Below are 18,842 nucleotides of genomic sequence, written 5' to 3' on the forward strand. Positions count from 1 at the left end.
CAGGGCGGACACTCTAACAACTAGGCCAGTAAATAGGCTGAGTAGGTTAGTTTAACGATTAATATGCCTTCTTTTCTACTTTTGCATGCTCTTACTCGGTTAAGCCTTGACCTCAGGTGACTTGGTACTTGAAAGAAATAACGTGTATTTGTCACAATGGAGGTGATGATTATTCACCAAAGGGCTGTTCACACTGTGAATGGACAAACACAGTTAGTTAGCTGCTGAACAAAAATAAAGTACAGCCAGAGGGTATATGTTTTTGTGATTAGCATTGAAAGGCCTAAATCGGCATTGGATGATCACATACTTTTTCACAGAAATCGGATAATACTGACAGATCGATCGGTGCATCCCTTAGAAGAGGAAATAAGTAAATTTGCAAACCTGTCAAGCTGCCTGCACACAGGGAGAGAGGACACATCTCAGAAAACTGCAGTTTATTAAAAAGTTCATACTAGTGATGTACTGGTATTATGAATACTGTGGTATTTCGGTTTCAGAGTCATCTCAATAATAGCATGACGTGTGACGGTATCAAACGAAAACTTGGTGAGCACAGTTTTCTTCTGGCGTTTTAGCGTTGGCCGGGTCTGGAAATAAACTGCATCTCCTAGAATCTTCTGCGCAATATGGGGGTGATGAACACCGTAAGCAGAGAGAGAAGTGTGTTCATATTTGTTGTAGATAACATGATTTCTTCTTTGGACATTAAATTTGTCCATAACTGGTTGAGTTATGCTGCTAACAAACAGACAAACTAGCCCAGGCCAAAACATAACCTATTTGGCAAAGCGAAATGCGCCACTTTCATTTTGAGCGCTTCCAAGGCGACAGAGACTCAGCCGGTTGCGGCGCACCGTACGGCAGGAAATGCCCCCCAAAAAAGTTTAACTCAGGAAATAGAGTAAAGTAAAAAGCAACTTGATACATCCTCAATCCATCCATCTACTTTTCAACTGCTGTCTGTCGATGTTGAGCGGGGGCTGGAGCTTATTCCAGTTGTACTCAGGTGGAAGGCAGGGCTGAACAAGTTGCCACATCAAACAGAAAATATATTTGAAGCCAGACATCAGCTTGTGAAGTATTTACATTAATAAAAGTTATGTTGTTAGTTTACTTTTCTAAATAACAACATCTTCCAAAATGACCACTGTAGAGAACGCAGCTTCTCGTAATGTAAGAGTTGAAAGACACTAAACTATGAATTATTGTTTTACACTTGTTACACTGGATGGTTACATTGTTTGTAACAATAGGGCTACAACTAACATTAACTTTAAGTTATTCTTATTAATATTTGCTTTAAACAGCAGAAGTTCTTACACAAGTATTTGCAATTAGATATACTTGTTTGTAGTGATAAATATCATTACAACAATTTAGCATTAGGTTTGTATTTAATTATAGTAAGCCTGTACATCCTAAACATTTCTCCCACTTAATTTTACACACTATGGCATTTTTATCAAGCTTTTTATTTGGCCATATACCACAGTAATATCGTACCGGGGCCTTAAAACCGTGATAATATCGTATTGTGAGATTTTAAACCGTTATATCCCTTGTGCATACTACTAAAATGGTTTATATGCCGAAATTGTAATTAGAGGTGCAATGGTTCGTAGAAATTGACAAAAATCAACAATATAATCTGTATTTGTCAGCAATAGTCGTGACGTCATCACTCGTGTTTTTCCATCTGGAAGAGAGCATGCGTGGCCACTCGAACAACATCGCAAGTGAAAATATTTTAAGTGTGGGAAAATGTTCTTATTTTTGTTAAAAACAAATATTTTGCTCATTTTACAAAGCAGATCTTGTATATGTGACATTTGTGATACAGGACCATTTAAAGAGGGGGAATGTCAGACATCTGGATGTCTCAACTCGGTAAGATAGTTAAGTTTAATAGTTATAAATAAATGGGTTGTACTTGTATAGCGCTTTTCTACCTTCAAGGTACTCAAAGCGCTTTGACACTACTTCCACATTTACCCATTCACACACACATTCACACACTGATGGAGGGAGCTGCCATGCAAGGCGCTAACCAGCACCCATCAGGAGCAAGGGTGAAGTGTCTTGCTCAGGACACAACGGACATGACGAGGTTGGTACTAGGTGGGGATTGAACCAGGGACCCTCGGGTCGCGCACGGCCATTCTTCCACTGCGAATGAGCAGTATAGTTACAGTATAAATAAACATTTATGAATGAATTCATCATCTTTGTTTATAGTAACCATATGTCTAAAATACCTCAACTCAAGCATAATTTAAAAGTCGATGGCTAAATTAGAGCAAAGGAATTTGTGTATGCTTTATAATCCGATTAGTCGACTAATCGTTAAGATAGTCGATGACTCGTCAACTATCCTAATAGCCGTGAGTTGCAGCCCTAATGGTAATATAAAAAAAGCAGCATTGTGCACGGTGCACAGTAATTATCATGGTGTAAGAAATCCCAGTTAAGGGTTAAAACTTTGTCTGACTTTACAAAGGACTTGCAATTAGTTTTGAAATTATAAATAATAGGGGTAATTTGTTTTTAGATAGATCTGGTGTTGTAATAGTACACACTTCTGCATTTCATGAACAAGGGCATGGGTTTGATTCCTGGCCAGGCTTTCTAAGGAAAAGCCCATCCATCCATTTTCTACCGCTTGTCCCTTTTTGGGGTCACGGGGGGTGCTGGAGCCTATCTCAGCTGCATTCGGGCGGAAGGCGGGGTATACCCTGGACAAGTCGCCTCCTCATCGCAGGGCCAACACTGTTGGCAACAGACAACCTTCACACTCACATGCACACATTAGGGCCAATTTAGTGTTGCCAATCAACCTATCCCCAGGTGCATGTTTTTGGCGGTGGGAGGAAGCCGGAGTACCCGGAGGGAACCCACGCAGTCACGGGGAGAACATGCTAACTCCACACAGAAAGATCCCGGGCCCGGGATTGAACTCAGGACTACTCAGGACCTTCGTATTGTGAGGCACATGCACTAACTAACCCCTGTTCCACCGTGCTGCCCAAGGAAGGGCATCCGTCGTAAAAACCAAGCAACACTTGAGTGATTGCCTCTTGTGGTCATGACCCCTAACAGGGAAATGGAAATTAAATAAGGTGATTAGTGGATACAGGGAAATGTTAGGAAAATTCACTGAATGTATCTTTAAAGGGGAACAATTATTATGTAAGACAAGCACATAGGTTTTCTTTTTTATGCATTCTAAATATTAAATAAATGCGAGCAAAAGTATGCTTACAATGGGGCCTATGGAAGTCGCTCTATTCTGCTTATGAAGCGCTTAAAAAACATCCAAACGCTTCCATCAAGGTTTTATATACATGCTGTAAGTAGGGATTTGCCGATCCGATATTTGGATCGGATGGGCCGCCGATATTTGCCAAAAAATGCGTATCGGCAAGGCATGGGAAAATGACGATCCAGATCCAGTTAAAAAAAAACTCCGCTCCGTGTTTTCCAATGCACCTATTTAAATAATACATTCCACTTTTCTGCTGCTTCCGTTCCGCATTTTCCAGCACACCTTCAACACATCCACAGGTCTGTGGATTCTCACGCAGTTGCTTTTAGCTGCTGGCATTACACGACAGGCTCTTCTCACTCTTTCCTGTCTCTCCCTCTCACAGACAGCAAGCGCACCTTCTTACACACGTCACATACTGTCACGACACACGTCACATACTGTCACGTCATACGTCACATACGTATACGTCCTCTCCCAGCAGAGAGGTAGCAGCATGGCTAACGTTAGCTGTGATGCTAGAGCAGCCGTGTGACCAACGCTCCCTCTAAGGTGCGCGCCTGTGCAATTGCGCACTGCTCAAACGTCCTCTGCGCATAGCAATTATATGCCACGCACAAAATCAAATAAAAAAATAAGCGCATAACAATTTTCGACACACGGACACGACAGAGAAAACAGTTTTCGTCATCATTGTTCAAATATTGTAACGTCTGTCGAGACGCTTATCTCCATTCGGTGCCACACGTCCACACCATCAAAATGCAGAGGCAAACATTTCCAGATCAACACCGTATGAAAAAATTTGTGATTTTTTTTTTGTTGTGATTTCCTTCTCTGCATGAAAGTTTAAAAGTAGCATATATTAATGCAGTATGAAGAAGAATGTTTTAATGTAGACATGCAAGCCTTGAAAGAAAATTTTGAAAATCAAGACTACATTTCCTGCAAATGGGTGCATTTCTACCCTATATTTTAACTTTAGATTTATTCTCATATCAAACTCTTTTGGCTGTCTTTTTGACACTTACATCCGGCGCCCCCCTCCACACCCTGGATTATAAATAATGTAAATAATTCAATGTGATTATCTTGTGTGATGACTGTATTATGATGATAGTATATATCTGATAGTATATATCTGTATCATGAATCAATTTAAGTGGACCCCGACTTAAACAAGTTGAAAAACTTATTCGGGTGTTACCATTTAGTGGTCAATTGTACGGAATATGTACTTCACTGTGCAACCTACTAATAAAAGTCTCAATCAATCAATCAAAACACATAGAATCATCATACTGCTGTGATTATATGCATCAAGTGTTCATTCAAGGCTGAGGCAAAATATCGAGATATATATCGTGTATCGCAATATGGCCTTAAAATATCGCAATATTAAAAAAAGGCCATATCGCCCAGCCCTAGTTTCAATGATGCCATTTCTGTTTGTCATGTATAATTTTGTCTATTTTGTGTTTATCCTTGAAGAAACAGGTCAGTTTCTTGTTACCAACCATTGTGTATTATTCAAACTCCCCTAATTCAGCTGGCTAGTTGTTATCAAGAGTACTAAAACCCTTTTCAACATGATTCTGACAACTAAGTAGGCTAAATAACTTTAAACTTTAATACATGCTCGGATAGGCCAGTATCGGTATCGGTCAGTTTCGGTATCGGATCGGAAGTGCAAAAACAATATCGGTATCGGATCGGAAGTGCAAAAACCTGGATCGGGACATCCCTAGCTGTAAGTATATATGTAATGTAGTAACAGGCACGTTCATAATAACATGTTATTTTAATGCATTTTGCTCATTTTAGGCATACGGTGGCACATTCATTTTATAGACGCATCACAGCGTTCACTTTTTCCTTCAACTATACCACTGACTACAACTCATGCAGACTTCATGAGATACAACAAACATAGTTATACATCACTTACACTAGGATGCCGACTGTTAGGATGTTGATATGTTCCCGTTTGAGTAAAGAATGACTCATTATCCTCGCAAAGGGTTAAAAAAATAGGTGGGTGCAAACCAGCATCTTTTGCGTGTCTTTTTTGCCATCTCTGGATCTAAGTTGGCTGTCAAAATGTTACCAGCTTCTCATGTCTACATCTGTTTACTAACCAGGTGAAGCATAATTTATAACCTAGAATTAACTTTCACAAGCTCCAAGGCGTAAAAGCAGCTCACCAGCTGATGATGTCAATACAGCAGCATAAGGAAATTGCCTCTCTCTGATCCGTGTGCCGCTAAATCTAAGTCCTTCACGCTAGCGCTTATAATAACAATATTGCTAATACTTGGTTAATATTCAGTCACGAAATGTTAATGTAGTATTTGTGGCGCTTTTTGGATGGTTATTTATTGATAGATAGATAGATAGATAGTACTTTATTGATTCCTTCAGGAGAGTTCCCTCAGGAAAATTGCAATTCCAGCAGCAGCATACAGAATTGAGATTGAATTTAAAAAGTAAATAATGGGGGTATAAATGGAAATAAAATAGAAAATATTACAATAAGAATAAAAATAAAAAGCAATATTAAGAATACAAATATAACAGTAAAAATAAGAATATAACAGGAGAAACCTGTGACCATGTTATGAAAATGTATTGCACTGTTAATTGCATTGTTTTTTGTTGCAGTTTATTTCAGTATTGTTATTGTTTTGCCTCCCCTGTCATCCTAGTACCACCTCTCTCCCCCAGAGAGGAGTTGTACAGTGTGATGGCGTGTGGGACAAAGGACTTTTTTAGTCTTAGGTTTTATGGTCAGAATAAACGCAGTAAATGCAATGACATCATGGCTCCCCTTGGCTCCATTGTAAGTGGACTTTTATTTATGTTTAGAATGCATTTAAAAAACACATATCCAAATGGCCCTGCGATGAGGTGGCGACTTGTCCAGGGTGTACCCCACCTTCCGCCCGATTGTAGCTCCAGCACCCCCCGTGACCCTGAAGGGAATAAGCGGTAGAAATGGATGGATGGTGTTGTTGTCTCTCTTAAAGATTGTGAATTATAGGAAAAATTCCACAAAAGTGCAGTTCCCCTTAAAATACATTTGTAAAAAAATATATTAATATAAAATTCTTTAAAGTGAAAATGCCATTTTTAAGCAAAAAAGTCAGTGGTGAAAGCCTTTCTGATTTTCAGTGAATGTTAGACAATTTTGGAGGCTTTAAATTTCTGATGGTATTACTGAGAGCGGTTCTGCTATCACATCTTTGTTAAAAACACCTCCTCAAGACATTTAAGTCGTCTTACCACAAGGTAACTGGTAACCAACTGCTGCCATGGTAGAATTTACTACAGCTCTGTTTATTTGGACATTGTGCATACCTAATATTACACATGTGGACTATGCACAAGTATATTCTTTAGTAATCTGTGGCAGACAGAAAGCTTCAGAAACCCAAAAAGGTAAATGGTCTGTGTTTATATAGCACTGATACCCAAAGTGCTTTACATTATAGGTCACATTCACACGCTGATGGTGGAAGCAGCCACACAAGACGTGAACCACGACCCATAAGGAGCAAGAGTGAAGGGGCTTGCCCAAAGGCACAACGGTCATAGACTCGATTGGCAGAAGATGGAATCGGACCTGGAACCCTCAAGTTTCTGGCATGGCCCCCCCAAAACTAGATCCAAGCAATGATCCATTCATTGTGGTTTACATCTATCACTCTGTTGTGTCAGAGGTTTGCTTAGTTGTGTTACAATTTAGCATCCCCTACGATGATTGTCCTCCTTTCTGACATACAAATGTTGTTACAATGTTGGACACCTGTGTTAAACACTGCTACAGCATCAAATTATAATATTAATGCATTTGAGCATAAGCTTACAGTTTTTGGTTGCCTCTGAATGCTATGTTTCGTAATATTTTTCAACTGTGAGGACAGTGTGATGGACATGTTTCTGTGGGCATCCTGGTATGCTGTCGGCCAGCCTCCTCTCCCTCTATTGAAGCGACCCTCTTTAATGCAGCAATGAGCGTCGCACAATGTGTACCTAATGTTGTGGCCGGTGCCTCTGTATCAGACCTGGGTAAATTACGGCTTTCAATCTGGCCCAGCAGACATATCCAAATACATGTTTTAAACTTGAAAATGTTTTTTTTTACTATTACCATCGAAACTGTAGCTGTCATTATGATGTGCAGTGCTGTTTTCAAATTAAAAGTGTTGAACTATAGAAAGTATTTCAATGGTTGGAATATTTTGAGAGATATATGGGTTATTACGGTTATGTACATCACAGCATCTCAGTGTGGGCGAGGTTTGTTTACTGAGCACCCAGCCTTAAACCCGGGTGTCAGGGACAGACGCGGAGGAAGATTTTTACAACAAAGTTCTGCTAAAAAGTGATGTATCAGATTATAGGTGTTTTTTTACCCTTTGCGTTCATTTTCTGCTGTGTTTGTTGCATTTTTGTTGCGTTTTGTTTGATCGTAGAAGATGTCTATCGAGGAGGAAGTACGGTAATTCATTAAAAAAGAGAAGCGACGTTCATATGTTGTTAATATTCAGTGTGTTATTGTTCATAGTTAATAGTGTAAATCCAGCATTCAATTATTTTATATATATATATATATATATATATATATGTATGTGTGGGAAAAAAATCACAAGACTATTTCATCTCTACAGGCCTGTTTCATGAGGGGGGGTACCCTCAATCGTCAGGAGATTTTAATGGGAGCATTCGCATACCATGGTTTATATAGGGCACAGAGTGGGTGGGTACAGGCTGGCCTAGGGGCGTGGTGATTGGCTCATGTGTTACCTAGGAGGTGTTTCCGTCTATGGCGGCATGTTGTTACAATTTCGCTGCGCTTGTTGAGGGATGACAGGTCTGGACGGTAAATAATAAACAGTTTCTCTTTCAAGCATAGGTTGCATCTTTTATTACCACTATTGTAAGGTGTGCTGGATGCAAGAATTTGCCATGTTGTTGAATATTCAACATTATTGTCTTTGAGGTCCCAAATGTGTTTGCTGAGTTCTGTGGTATTTCGCAGGTTTTTGTTCCTGAAAGAAGCCTTGTGATTGTTCCATCTGGTTTTGAATTCTCCCTCGGTTAATCCTACATATGTGTCGGATGTGTTAATGTCCTTGCGTATTACCTTAGATTGGTAGACAACTGATGTTTGTAAGCACCCCCCGTTGAGAGGGCAATCAGGTTTCTTTCGACAATTACATCCTTTGTTGGTTTTGGAGTCGCTCTGTCTGAGGGCCGACGGCTCATTTGCAATTGTTTTGTTGTGGTTTGAGATGATTTGTCGTATATTGTTCATGCAGCTGTAGTTCAATTTAATGTTGTTCTTGTTGAATACTTTTCTTAGGATGTTGTCTTTGGGAAAGTGTTTGTCAATCAGATTGAGGAATTTGTGTCCAATGTTCGTTGAGACGTTTTTGCTGTATGGGGGGTTGTACCGTCTCAACGAACATTGGACACAAATTCCTCAATCTGATTGACAAACACTTTCCCAAAGACAACATCCTAAGAAAAGTATTCAACAAGAACAACATTAAATTGAGCTACAGCTGCATGAACAATATACGACAAATCATCTCAAACCACAACAAAACAATTGCAAATGAGCCGTCGGCCCTCAGACAGAGCGACTCCAAAACCAACAAAGGATGTAATTGTCGAAAGAAACCTGATTGCCCTCTCAACGGGGGGTGCTTACAAACATCAGTTGTCTACCAATCTAAGGTAATACGCAAGGACATTAACACATCCGACACATATGTAGGATTAACCGAGGGAGAATTCAAAACCAGATGGAACAATCACAAGGCTTCTTTCAGGAACAAAAACCTGCGAAATACCACAGAACTCAGCAAACACATTTGGGACCTCAAAGACAATAATGTTGAATATTCAATAACATGGCAAATTCTTGCATCCAGCACACCTTACAATAGTGGTAATAAAAGATGCAACCTATGCTTGAAAGAGAAACTGTTTATTATTTACCGTCCAGACCTGTCATCCCTCAACAAGCGCAGCGAAATTGTAACAACATGCCGCCATAGACGGAAACACCTCCTAGGTAACACATGAGCCAATCACCACGCCCCTAGGCCAGCCTGTACCCACCCACTCTGTGCCCTATATAAACCATGGTATGCGAATGCTCCCATTAAAATCTCCTGACGATTGAGGGTACCCCCCCTCATGAAACAGGCCTGTAGAGATGAAATAGTCTTGTGATTTTTTTCCCACACATACATATATTGCGCTCTACTACGGTATCGAGCACTATTTTTTGGATAACCTTATTAAGACATATATATATATATATATATATATATATATATATATATACAAACACACACTATTTTATATATATGTATATAAATACATATACACAGTTCTGAAGCTAGTATACGTATATAGATATCAAATATGTTTAATGTAATTAAATAAGCAACTAAAAACATTTGATATCAAAATCACTACACGAACTATAGTTGATTTTTTATTATTATTTATTACAACCATATGTGCTGTCTCAGAATGTTCTGTGATCACGTTTGCACAGCTGTTTTTACACGTTATCTGTGATCGCAATGCTTTAAGACTGCATATATATATACCCACTGGGGTGAGTTTTTCCTTGCCCTTATGTGGGCTTTGTACCGAGGATGTCGTTGTGGCTTGTGCAGCCCTTTGAGACACTTGTGATTTAGGGCTATATAAATAAACATTGATTGATTGATATTATTTCAATATCAAATTTAAGAGGGAAGTTTGCCAAACATGTAAGAATACAGTACAACCTGCAGTAAAGCCATATTTTCGGGGGTAATCGCCAATACGCTGTTATATGCGCACGTACGCACATTCACACTACAACGCTTTTTTTCCGCCACACAGCAAAGTGTTGATTGTGACGCAACAACAATCATTTGTACAAAAATAACAAGTCAGTTTGCGTTGATTAAAGCAAGCTGTAAAACAGACTGAACAACAACACATAACTTCAACTACTTCAACTTTAACAATCCACTCCACTTCAAACACTGACGACAATGCAATATGAAGTGTAAATGATAAAACATTGAATATTAAGAGTACGAGAAAGCTCCACTCCTACCTTGTTTACTTCCCCGACAGCCTCCTTCATGTTTTGTAATTAGTCAGAAATATCAAGCAGCTAAAATGTGCCAAACATGGGGAAGTGTGGAGAGAGTGTTTTGCATATCACCCACCATGCACTGTAGTGAAATTATAATATGTGTAATTTTAAATTATATTGTGCTTGAACGTGATTTATAACGTCCACAAAGTTCAATTAACAGGAGGTGTGTTATGTGCGGCCGTGTGTTGACTTTATTTGTTATACCGTATTTTCCGCACTATAAGGCGCACCGGATTATTAGCCGCACCTTCAATGAATGGCATATTTCATAACTTTGTCCACCAATAAGCCGCCCCGGACTATAAGCCGCGCCTACGCTGCGCTAAAGGGAATGTAAAAAAAACAGTCAGATAGGTCAGTCAAACTTTAATAATATATTAAAAACCAGCGTTCTAACAACTCTGTCCCAAAATGTACGCAAATGTGCAATCACAAACATAGTAAAATTCAAAATAGTGCAGAGCAATAGCAACATAATGTTGCTCGAACGTTAATGTCACAACACACAAAATAAACATAACGCTCACTTTCTGAAGTTATTCTTCATTCATAAATCCCTCGAATTTTTCTCCTTCGGTGTCCGAATTGAAAATTGGGCGAATGTCGTCCGGCGCTGCCTCCCTGTCTTAGTGAAGGTGTGTTCGCCTTCGGTCATCCATTGTTCCCACGCAGTTAGCAGTCTAGCTTCGAATGCCCTGTTGACACCAATATCTAGCGGCTGGAGGTCTTTTGTCAATCCACCCGGAATGACGGCGAGTATTGAATTAAGCGCGTAAGCGTGTCTCTTAATGTGATGTTATGAGCTAGCAAATATAACAACTACACTACCCAGCATGCAACGATAGTGACGAGCATGCGCGGTAGCCCTGAGAAGCGTTGTTGTATGCTAGCAGTTAGAATGTGGTTATGAGCACGCTGTGAGTAAACGTTGAGAACTCAGTTAACACGCCTCGTCTGCATTATTTATAATTAGACAGACAACACACTTAATAGGAGCCATTTTGGGGTCTTTACATAAACACACAAATGGAAATGAAACGTCACATATTCCAGCATGCACCGCGTGCTTCTTCTTCTTCCGGGGCGGGTGGTTGCTTACAGTAGAAGAAGAAGCGCTTCCTGTTCTATGGGGGCGGGTGCTTACCTTGGCGGTTGCTTGCGTAGAAAAAGAAGCGCTTCCTGTTCTACCGGGAAAAAAGATGGCGGCTGTTTACCGAAGTTGCGAGATCGAAACTTTATGAAAATGAATCGTAATATTAATCCATATATAAAGCGCACCGGGTTAAAAGCCGCACTGTCAGCTTTTGAGTAAATTTGTGGTTTTTAGGTGCGGCTAATAGTGCGGAAAATACGGTAGTTAATTTACACCATGACTGGGAAAAGTTGTTTTAATAGGGTCATATAAATTGATGCTGTGTTCAATTTTTTTCCAAATGAAATACATGGTCATTGACCACCAATTGTATCTTACAACACAGAGAGTGGCCGGCTCCCCCTCTCTGTCAATCCTACTGGACCTTACAGCCGCATATGACACTGTCGACCACAACATTCTAATCAGTCGCTTTCAATCCACCATCGGTCTCAACAATGCAGCACTACAGTGGTTCAAGTCCTACATCTCCGGTCGGTCAGAATATGTCTCCCTGGGACGTTCACATTCGCGCACCCTGCCTGTCACCTGCGGTGTACCCCAGGGATCTGTCCTCGGCCCCACCCTGTTCACCTTGTATCTGCTACCCCTTGGCCGTATCATCAGCAGGCATGGAATTTACTTCCATTGCTATGCTGATGGTACACATCTCTACCTGCAAACAATGCAAACCTCACCCTCATCTCCAACACCCCTCTCCATTCTCACCACCTGCCTGGAGGAGATAAAGGCATGAATGAGCATCAACTTCATGCAGCTCAATAGCTCAAAAACAGTGGTCATGAAAATAGGCACCCCATACCAGATCAACACATGCCCCATAACCAGCATCACCTTCTCTGGACAGGACCTGCCACTCTCCCCAGTTGTCACCAACCTGGGAGTGAAAATGGACCCCCACCTGAACTTTGAAGCCCACATCAACCATCTGTGCAAAACCTCTTTCTTTCACCTCCGCAACATCTCAAGACTCCGCCCCTCACTCACCACAGCCGACACTGAAAGACTCGTCCATGCCTTCATCTCCTCCAGGCTTGATTATTGCAACGCACTTCTCGTCAGGGACCCCAAAAAGAGCATCAAAAAGGTCCAGTACATTCAAAACAGCGCAGCGAGAATCCTGACGAGAGTGCGCAAGCGTGATCATATCACACCTATTCTCAAATCACTCCACTGGCTCCCTATTGCATACCGGACCCAATTTAAGATTAACCTGCTAACTCACCAATGCATCTACGGCAACGCCCACTCCTACCTCAAGGACCTAGTTTCCCCTCAACCTCCTACCCGCAACCTCCGCTCCTCAAACACTAACCTCCTCAAACCCATCAGGACAAAGTTACAATCTATGGGCCGCTGGGCTTTCTGCTCGACCGCTCCCGAACTTTGGAACACTCTCCCCGACCATCTTAGAGCACCACAGTCGGTCGACCATTTTAAGAAGGGACTAAAAACCCACCTTTTTAGCACAGCTTTTATCTCATTTCTCTGCCTTCTTGTTTTTAAAATGCACTGCTTGACTATCTGTTTTATCCAGTGCTTTCATGCTCTTATTTCTATTTTTATCTATGTTTCTGTTTTATCCAGTGTTTATTTAGTGTGCGTCATGATTTTATTTCTATTTAAATTTTTTATTATATATTCTTACTTTCTATTTTTATACTTTGTAGCACTTTGAGATTTTAACAAATATAAAGTGCGTTACAAATGCAATTCATTATTATTATTAATATAAGATCACTTGGCCCGCGGACCGTAGTTTGGACACCCCTGGCTTACTTAACAACAACCAATTATGGCAGTGCTGTTCCAGTGATCACGTACGCCTTTTTTCGGCGGCAAAATTTTGGAGCATCATTAGTCAGTAGTGCGCAAAAAATAAACTAAATATGAGATAGGCTCCAGCAACCCCCGCGACCCCGAAAGGGACACGCGGTAGAAAATGGATGGATTGATATCATTTTTATTATAAGTAGCTGCTGGTGTTAATGTGTATGTTTGTGTGTCATGATGTTAATTTGTCCAATGGTCTGTGATAGGGCTGATTTTGAAAAAAAAACCTCATTGCGATTTTTCTTCCCAAAATTGCGATTGCAATTTTCATATTTTATATATATCAATCAATCAAAGTTTATTCATATAGCCCTTAATCACAAGTGCCTCAAAGGGCTGCACAAGCATAAATGTACGGTATATAAAAATACATAAAACTGTGAACAAAACAGTGAAGGAAGACATGTTACTTTTAGACTGTCAACACATACTTGTGTGTCAAAGTACCACACATTAAAAGAATATGCAGTGGTTTACTTTTAAAAATATTTGGCTTTATGCAGACTCAGAGCTTTTGTCTACGTCATGCTCTTAAACTGAAGAAAAAAACAGAAACATGATACAGTGATTATAATGTAATGATTTTATAATCCATCCATCCATTTTCTACCGCTTATTCCCTTCAGGGTCGCGGGGGGCGCTGGAGCCTATCTCAGCTACAATCGGGCGGAAGGCGGGGTACACCCTGGACAAGTCGCCACCTCATCGCAGGGCCAACACAGATAGACAGACAACATTCACACTCTAGGGTCAATTTTAGTGTTTCCAATCAACCTATCCCCAGGTGCATGTCTTTGGAGGTGGGAGGAAGCCGGAGTACCCGGAGGGAACCCACGCAGTCATGGGGAGGACATGCTAACTCCACACAGAAAGATCCCGAGGCCGGGATTGAACTCACGACTACTCAGGACCTTCGTATTGTGAGGCAGATGCACTAATAATGCGAGTAACTATTTAAAAGGATATAAACTCTTATTTCTCATTACCGTATACATTTTTACCATTGTATTGTAATTGGAAGGTAAATTACGTTTAGTTATTCTAAATAAATAAACAAACAAAAATATAAAATGAACTCTCATTTCTGTAAGCAAAAATGTAACGTAGATAAATATTTTACAAAAAGTGCATTTTTTCCCAGTTGGAAAAACAAGGTCCGGTTGTCGTTTTGTTAGATGCTGTCACGTGGTCACGGCATTCTCTCTGAAACGTTTATCCTGTTTGCGATTCGAACGGTTTGTACAGCTGAAAATTATGCATTGGGCATTTTTCTTCGAGAAAGGCTAAATGACACCTAGTACCCATTGAGAACAAACACTAGCATGACCACCACGCATATTTAACGAGGCGGAAGTGACGTCATGTGAATCCAGGCATTTTTGACTCAGATGCAGTCCCGCCTCTCTGCCCATGGTGCTATCGGATTGGTTACGCAAACCAAGCACTGGTAAGAAGCAGGGCCAATCAGAAGCTGATGTCTTTTGCAGGGTTCTCAAACACACAAAGGGGAGAAAAGTGTGGAGAAACTCTGGTGGTTGTACAAATGTGTTGAAAGTCTGTAGACATACAAACATTGTAATAAACATCCCAGTTCTTTACATGTCACAACTATTAGTAACATTACTATGATCAGAATACCGTAAACACTTCATGAACATAAGCTCTGTTTGCTCATAGTACCTCAGCATGAATGTGTCGCCAACTTGCAAAGCAATTTGAATAAATAACTGCTCGTCTGCACCATACTGACACAGTATGAGTCTAACGCCAGCCAAGAATATTAAAATAATATCATGGACATTCCTCCATGAAAATATGGAGAAGCTGCTGATGGTGTGTTTGACAGAGGCTGCTCAAAGGAGATACCGTAGAAGTCCACTCTCCAAAGTAAATGGTGTACATTACTGTTACACTACTTCATAAAACTGTGGTTTTAATAGTACATTCTATTGTATTATTTTTTACCCAAAATGTCTTATCTTAAAGTCTGTGTTTCTTATTAAAAAACATATTTCATGTTAAAATTGTGCAGTTTTGGGGGGCCAAACACCAGTTAAATTGATTTTAATTAATTCAATTGGCAATCTTGATTAGAGATACAAGAGTTTTGTATTACGAGCTCTATCACAGAACCAATTCAGCTCGTAAGTTAAGGTGCTACTGCACTTTTTTTTATGCTTTTGGGCTAACATTGTTATTTTTGCAATGCATCACCTGGTGAAGCTGGCATTTGCTGACAGCATATCAGTCGTTTTTTGTGCGGTGCCCTTTCACACTTGCCTCATTCAGGACTTGACCGAGACCCATTTCTCAAGAGGTTCGGGTCCTGTTGGTCCTGCACTGCATTCACACTTGACCAAACAAACCGTACAAGCAAGGCAAGCGCAGTTGATTCCTTTTTAACCAGACTATCATGACAGAGTCGCAGGTGGCACTTTTTCTTAACTTCCAGTCTGTGTAATAGTGGTGGTAAACAAGCACACTCAGGCTATGTCTACACTAAGCCGGATAACCCCTTAAACAAATAATTATTCAGCCACACCAAACCAGCGTTTAAGGTCTCTTTCCTCCAACAAATTTTTACACAGGTAAGTGCGCCGTGTATTTCTTGAATCTCCGGCTCTTAGCTTTGTATGGACTTATTGATCGTTTACAAAGTGAGTTCGGAGAGTAAGTGACACCAGAAAGACCGCGCCCCACACAGGAAGTGACATCAGAAAGAACGCGCCACAGCCAGCTTCATAATAAAACAGTTTCGTAACTTGGAGCTAAACACTGGAAATATGGAGGCGAGTCATCCAGACATGCCCGTGTTTCTCCTTCTTCTACATGTACAGACACTTGTGGAAGTCACACATGAATACATGCTTAGGAGAAAGCGATTGCAGCTATTTCGGATACAACATTTATCAGACGGCAAGAGAACTTTCGAATGCTGTGATTCTACTTACCGAAAAACTTTGTCCATTTATCCATTTTTTCAACAAGAATCCGGGCTCCCGTGGGTGTAATAAAAAGGTAGCGTGTGCTTTGTATTACCTGGCCGTGGAGGGAAGACTATGGAAAACGGCGAATGCTTTGGACTGGCAAAACAGACTGTATCAGTTATTCTTAGCCATGTATGTCGCAGACTCAACGTCTAGGACCAGAGTATATAAAGTCACCAAAAACGAATGGACAATGAAGGTGAAGGCAAAAGAGTGAGGAGTGTCCTGACCAGATATCTAGATCCCTAGATGGATTGTTGTCAAATGTTCTTTATCACATTGTTTACTTTCGTGTCCAATAAAGATTTGATTAACTTATGATGACTCAGGTGTGATTCACTACAATAGGGCCCCACAGCACACTGGATTCCAGTTAATTGAAATACCACAACACTGGATATTGTTCAGATAAGCTACATTTAAGAACTTGCACACAAAGCAACACTGGAGGTGACTATGACGTGCGCATTTTCCGCGCATGTGTATTAGGTCACGTTGCGCTGGCTGATGGACGGGGGAGGGGGTCTTAAACGACCATTGTGTGTGGACAAGGATAAAGTTAGGTTGGATTTACCCTGGATAACCTTAGTGTAAACGGGGCCTCAGACCATTAAGTGAATGTGCGCATCTGTTAGTACGGCAATTGTGAAACTATGGTATGGTATGCGGGGTCCATCGAGTGGTACGCCTGATTAAATATTCAAACACAGTGTTACTGTTCAATCTGTCTGTAATGAGTGGCCAAAACATCAAATAAACTTGGTGAATAAAACCTCCGCCTTGAATGAATATTTAGGCCTACTATGCTACTGTATTTGAATGTTGGTCATTATGTTGGTACTTAGAGAGCCAAGTGTGTCCTGAGGTAGAACTTGGTGGAAAAAAAGTTTGAGAACCACTGTTAGTCTACTTACTTTTGTCCTTCCATTGATTGAGTAGTCGCCCAGTTTGGCATTGCAATGTCTTATCACGTCGTCCATGCGAGTGGTGAGAAAGCGGATCTTCTCACAGCCGGCCTCCTTCCCGTCCACCCAAGTGATTTTGTCCCCGCGGATGTCTTTCGTGGAGTCACTTTTTTGACTCACCACCTGGCCGTCCGTGAACCGGCCAGTCTTGTGCAGGGCCTTGACGTCCTCCAGGATGCCCAGTCCGATGTCCACGCCCAGAAAGTTGTCCACCACGCAGATGCCGTGCTTGTTCATACACGGGACGATGTACTCCGTGGCCAGCTTCTGCGGGGATGCAGCGGTCTGTCCGTTAGGCGGGGTAGTGTCGGTGGCGCTTTCCTCGCCGACCCCATGTGCGTTCAAGTCCGCGTCCGTGCTCGGCGCACTACTGTCCGCCCGCTCGGGGCTATTCTTCTTCTTCGGGCATCTAGTCGGCGTCTTCTCATCCCCCGGCGGTGGTTGCTCTTGTTTGGGAGGCTGCGTTTGCGTTTTCTCCGCCTCCTTACAACTGCGCTTGTGTTCCTTCCAGTGCTGTTTCTGGTGCTCCTTGCTGCAATAGAAGGAGCTCCGACACCTCCCGCACTTCAAAAGGTTCTCCATTTTCCCACAAAGTTCACAGTACTGGCGATCTCGGTCCAAGTCGATCTGCTGTTTCTCCATGTTTGCAGCGACGAGGGGGTGCACTGCGCCTTTAAGTCCAATCCTTCACACGCGCCCTGCTAACCCGACAACTTTGGACGCGATCCACCGCCTCTGCCACGCTACACCGAGCGAAAGCCGAAAGTGAGTCTTAAAAGCCGGACATTTCATAACACTGGCTACTTCTTCACATCTTGAGGCGGAGGAACGACGCGAAGGTTCGTCGCCTGGAGGGAGCGACACGGCCTGGCTCGAGGTCTTCATGAGGCATTCCTGTTTGCTAGCTGTGGGTCCGCGGACAGTGCATGGCGACGGTCGGTGTTCCCAGCCTGTCTGCGGCGCAACCCACTCTGACGTCACATAGAAGCCGCGCCCCTACTCTCACGATGCCTTCGCGGTCGTCGGACAGCTGATGACGCTGGCAACACGTGCAAGTGGTGAATCAAGGATCCAAAAATTTACCTTTGCAACCTCATTATACTATTGGCTAACAACGTTAAACCCAGAATCCGAACTAACAAACTCATTCTCTTTCTATGCCACATCAATATGGAATGCACTCCCAACAGGTGTAAAAGAAAGGGCATCTACAAACCCCGTTTCCAGAGGAGTTGGGAAATTGTGTTAGATTGATATATATATTGTGTTAGATGATTTGCAAATCATTTTCAACCCATATTCAATTGAATGCACTACAAAGACAAGATATTTGATGTTCAAACTCATAAACTTTATTATTTTTTTGCAAATAATAATTAACTTAGAATTTCATGGCTGCAACACGTGCCAAAGTAGTTGGGAAAGGGCATGTTCACCACTGTGTTCAGGTGCGCCGCTAGGG

At 41.5% G+C, this 18,842-nt stretch overlaps 1 protein-coding gene across 2 annotated transcripts in view; it reads right to left on the reverse strand.

Annotated features, from left to right (window-relative positions):
- Window positions 1-18,358, reverse strand: part of egln1a (egl-9 family hypoxia-inducible factor 1a) — a 92,217-nt gene extending 73,859 nt beyond the window's left edge. The window contains exon 1 of one of the 2 annotated variants that reach the window (XM_061960806.1): window positions 17,330-18,358. In XM_061960806.1, coding sequence (XP_061816790.1) covers window positions 17,330-18,022 — 693 coding nt within the window. In that variant the 5' untranslated portion in view covers window positions 18,023-18,358. The remainder of the gene's footprint in view (window positions 1-17,329) is intronic. The other variant, XM_061960797.1, reaches the window with a different exon arrangement.
- Between the last annotated feature and the right edge of the window lie 484 nt (window positions 18,359-18,842).

This window comes from Nerophis lumbriciformis, linkage group LG02 (genome assembly GCF_033978685.3).
Source record: "Nerophis lumbriciformis linkage group LG02, RoL_Nlum_v2.1, whole genome shotgun sequence".
NCBI classification, from domain to species: domain Eukaryota; kingdom Metazoa; phylum Chordata; class Actinopteri; order Syngnathiformes; family Syngnathidae; genus Nerophis; species Nerophis lumbriciformis.